At 37.7% G+C, this 4,844-nt stretch overlaps 1 protein-coding gene across 1 annotated transcript; it reads left to right on the top strand.

Annotated features, from left to right (window-relative positions):
- The first annotated feature begins 267 nt into the window (after window positions 1-267).
- LOC146485015 (CUB domain-containing protein-like) lies at window positions 268-4,548 on the top strand. Its single transcript, XM_085103963.1, has 5 exons — window positions 268-425; window positions 1,420-1,522; window positions 2,612-2,771; window positions 2,885-3,198; window positions 3,667-4,548. The coding sequence occupies exons 1-5, from the start codon at window positions 399-401 to the stop codon at window positions 3,738-3,740; spliced, it is 678 nt and encodes a 225-aa protein (XP_084960089.1). The 5' UTR covers window positions 268-398; the 3' UTR covers window positions 3,741-4,548.
- The last annotated feature ends 296 nt before the right edge of the window (window positions 4,549-4,844 follow it).

Below are 4,844 nucleotides of genomic sequence, written 5' to 3'. Positions count from 1 at the left end.
CGGTGGGAAATATTTCTTGACTCTAAGCAAAGGTTGTTGTTGATTCATCCCTGTGTTTGTTTCTTTCTTTCCAAACCACTGAAAGCCAATCTGTTTACGTTCTCGACTTAAAGTACTGAAACTGCTGAACATTTAAAAACAAAAAAGTTTTGTAATAACAACGTGACAAACTGAACGTGATACTTTGTTTTTGACTTCTAATATCAATTAGCGGAAAAAGCATAAGTCTAAGTGGAGAGCTGGTGGCATCCTTAGTAAGTTATCTGACTGTGAAGGCATTTTATTGGCTAGTCAATGATATATATTGTGGTTATGAAAACACGGATTACACTAGAAGACTGAAGGCCCAGTTGGACGGAACAAGAAAGTCTGCAGAACTACAACCGTGCCAAGCGAAGATGAAGACATTTCTCCTTTTTTTGACGGTAAGATTCAAGATTTTTTCCCTTCAAGATTGACTTCAAATGCAATGTTGACGTAATAGCCAAACACGCTGAAGTCGTTTGAGAGCAACTTTACTATTCATGCGAACTTTAACTGTTCCTTTTCTTTTCCGCTAAGGAAAGTTGGACAAATACGTAACTGACTAGATGTAATTTCTTTGCTTTTTGATAAAAAGCCCGTTAACATTTTTGTTTCTTAAATTTCAACAATTGCGGGATGACGTTTCGGGTGACCTTAATAGTCAAAGATGGGTGTGGCAGGCAGATTCTTCCAACGGAATCATTTTGCTCTTGTAGTCAAACGATGATGGGTGTTAGTCTGATTGAATGCAAAGTTCTTTAACTTTAAGTTAAAGACACAATAACTGCATCACTTTATTGTCAAATAAAGTCTCGTGTTGACAGAATTTTATCATTTATTTATTAAGTTGGTTTATTTGTATTATAGTATTTTTTGCCAAGCTCAAAGTATTCCCAATATCGATTCAATATTATTTTGAATGGACTATATTTAAGATTCAGTTCAATGGTCTTGGATGTAATACATTCGGTAGATATTCAGGTTCGTTAGTTTTAATTGTCACTCATTTCCTTGTTTTTAAATCAATATTTTAGTAATTACGAGATTGTTTTTAATCATGTGTGAGGTTTAACTATTTCTATTTTGTTTTTACTTTTATTGAACATATTTAAGATTTTTGGTTTGTAGAAGTCATAGATTGGGCAAGGCCTCTATTGATACCATCCTAGTGCTGAAAGGGCCACCCTCGGCCTAAATAAAAAAGACTTGACTTAACTTAAAATAATCGTTAGTCATGATGCAGTCACTAAACATCAGGTTATGTTCTGCGTTATAAAAAACTTGCTTTGGATTCTTGATTTCATGCCTCACAATAGATAGTTATGTTTTGAACATTCGCTGTCCCTTTATGTTTTTCTCCACTATCGTCTGAAGCTTCACACTTCCTTTTGACAGGTGTTGACGTGCATTGTGGTCGCTGAATCGGCGCCTCTTGATCCTTTTAAACTGGAGAGGGAGCTCGACGAAATTAAAGACTACTTAGTACACCAAGAACAGAGTGAGAAACAGTCAGTTTTTTTTTTCCATATGAGAGCTCTAAATTGATTGCCACCAGCCTCATTCCCAGGCCTAAAGAGCTTACATAGTTAGCTGAGCTCTGTCTGGGGGCTTGGGGGCTGAACACGATGACGCACGGGTGCATCTTCCAAATGGCCTCCAACGAGTGACGTTATATTTGATTGCACACTAAGGGCTATTAAGAGGATGAGAAGGATGGATTACCATTTAACCGGGTCGGCCCCCGCTGTGAACAATTTTCCGCGCACCAATTGCAGACTTCATGACTTAATCTTTGCAAATCCTAGGTAATTGAAGAACAGGCTTGAAGTACCTGGTTTTACAGAATTTTACCCAGCTCTCTTAATGTGTCAATTTGAAAAGGCAAAATGTAAATGTATGTGGTTATAATTACAACACTTGTAAGGAATAAGCTGTTGGGATTAGGGTGGCGAGAATGGAGGAGGATTAAAAGGATTATAAGCAAAAGCCGAGTTGGACGATCGTTTACAGATTGTCTATTTTCCTGAAAAGCCGAAATTAAAAAAAAAAAAAAAAAAAAAAAGGTTCCAAAATGTATATGGCTCATTCATTCTTCAAGAATTCCCTTGATGACTCCTCAGGTTCTAAAAGCTCTGATTAATTTTCAAATTTCCAGATATTTTCTTTTGCCATTTTACGCTCTACCGTATAATTGTCTTTGCTATATCTTTCCTCCACTATAGCTTCGCCGGAATTTTTTTGGGTTTTTTCATCCTTCCTCAAAAAACAAAATGGTCGGTCCCTCAATCGATTAGTTAAGCCGCCAGACTGAAAAATAGACAGCATCTCTCAGCATACTTCCGTCTTCATAGCGGAGCTCCATGGGTGAGAAAATTTGGTAACTACCATCAATGCGAGAAATTTTGGTATAAAGAAGAAAAGAAGAAAAAGAATGGCCATTTCTCAACTTTTTAATTCGGCAATTCTGATCTCGCTCATCTCAAAAATGGGAACGGTCTTGACACCACGAAACTGATGCGAGATTTTGTATTAGGTGTTAGCTGTTCTAATAAGCTCGTTTTAATACAGTTTTCTTCTTCATTGCCAGTAATGTGCGGTGGTAACCTTATGGTTCCTGGAAGTATAATGTCTCCAGGGTTTCCAGGTAACTATCCTGCCAATTTGAGCTGTGTGTGGACACTGGCCAATCTTCCAGAAGACTCAATCCTACGATTTGGGTTTAGGAGCTTTGCACTCGCCGACGCTGGGTAAGTCGGCGATTCCAACAGCTTTCGTCAGATAAGTACATACACAATATGTTAATTCAATTCATTGTCTTTTAAGATTTCACCTTATTTCTTCAATTCTTGTGTTTTTGCAGGGATGTCCTCGAGTTTTTCAGCGGAGGGCGGAGCGTCAGACGTTTTGCTGGTGCGGCTCGTAAACGCTCTTTTAGTGATGAACCATCAGATAGAGACGAAGATGCAGGCGATTATTACGACGATAGTGACAAAAAGGATTATTATTACTATGATGGAAGACGAAAGAAAGAGCACTACTTCCACCAACGACGCAAGAGGCAGATGGTCTTGTTCACTGTAACTATCAATGGGGACGATCAACAGGTCAGAGTTGTTTTCACAACCAACGCCGCCGGAAGTGCGACTGGATTTCTTGCAGATGTCTCTCAGCAAGGTGAAAATTCTATTAATTTTTATCTGTCATTTTGTAGAGAGCAAACAATTTAAGGACGAAAGTGTGCAATAAAAATCGTTAGCCTCTCCTATCCAAGCCTTTCCCTTCCCATAACATGTCTAAGATGTTTTAAAACAAAAACAATTTTTGCCTCCTCTCCTTCAAACTAGGCCGGGGAATTAAAATCACTACTGTAAACTAGATTCAGTATTGTCGAGGAGCTATCGGCATACCACCATGAATACATATTTTTTTTGCAATCCGAATTAAAGAAACTTTAATTCGAAGCTATTTATCTTACTGTTTAAAAAAATTTAAAAAGGAAAGCTGTAGTTTGTACGCTGTATCTTTTCATCTCACGTTTTTTAATACGAATATCTGTATATTTGAAAGGAGTGACATTAGAAAGCGTTTCCTGCAAACAGTGACTTATGCCTATTTTTCATGTTTTATTTTGGCGTATTTTAGGAGACGAAACCGATGGAGGTGCGACTAGCGAGAGCGGCGCAAGCGGCGCTTCAAGCGATGAAGAAGAACCGTAACTCTTCACCCTTCGCTCACCAGACAAAGGGAAGACTTTGTTTTATTGATGTAATCGTGACTTTAACTGCAGAAATGTTCATCTTTTGGAAATTTTGGTTAAAAATTGAGCCAACTTTCATTTCACGAGCATCGCGCATGCGTGCGATGGTAACTTGAAGCCACTGGAATGGTCATTGAAGGTAACAGGTCTATCACTTCAAAAATTCATACTCAAGCCTGATTTAGCCTCGCACCCAGTTTAGAGCCAAAATTTCCAAGGGTGAAGCAAGATTTTCGTTCCTTACAAGCATTAACGTTAAAAGTACAATTTGTGCGAAGTAATACATGATTAACTTTTTTAATTTGGCAGTGAAAGAAAGAAACAAACGAACAAACAAACAAAAAAAAAAATGATAAAACAATAAAAAGTAGTCTATCTTTCCTCTCAGAGATGATAGAGCGAGAACACCACACGAAAAAACGAAAAACTCTCACAGAAGATTGGACCCAAGAAGCCTTTTTTGCAATTTGTGCTAGTCTTTAGAGCAGAGTTGCTCGATGAGTTTTTCACTTTTGTAAAGTTTCAAACGCTTTAGCCTTCAAAATGGACCCGAATTTCTATTGGTCAACATTGTTAAAGCCAACTAGTTTTTCAGAATGTTTTGGGGAGTTTTGAGAAGGGACCACCAGGCTCCATAGAGGGGGATGGGATGCAATTGCAGTTGTAGGGACTTCAGAAAAAGAAACCGATCAATTGATTCGAGTAAGACAAAGGACAAAATGTAATTTGTAGAATAAAAAACTAGAAATAAACGATTCTTTAAGTTACTTGCAGTTGCATTTACCTTGTATCTGACAAGAGTGAAACGAAATGTATATCGGTGGGTTATTGATGACATTTTTAGCCTTACTACCATACATTAGTTAAAACAACAGAATAAGTTGCGAATAAATGGTCTCCATTAATTGCCGTGAAGAGCTTGGAAAATATATACCTGCAAAAACTAACGAAAGAAAAGTCCTACGTTTCGGCGACATCTTGGCACCATTGTCAACGGAAACTAAAATTAAATATGCGATTTCAAGAGTAAAATAGAGTTCAGGGTCACTAATTTGCATGAGTT

This window comes from Pavona decussata, unplaced genomic scaffold (assembly GCF_977016875.1).
Source record: "Pavona decussata unplaced genomic scaffold, jaPavDecu1.1 SCAFFOLD_28, whole genome shotgun sequence".
In the NCBI taxonomy this organism is placed as follows: Eukaryota; Metazoa; Cnidaria; class Anthozoa; order Scleractinia; family Agariciidae; genus Pavona; species Pavona decussata.
The sequence above is the reverse complement of the archived record's forward strand: the minus strand, read 5'-3'. Positions and strand labels throughout refer to the sequence as shown.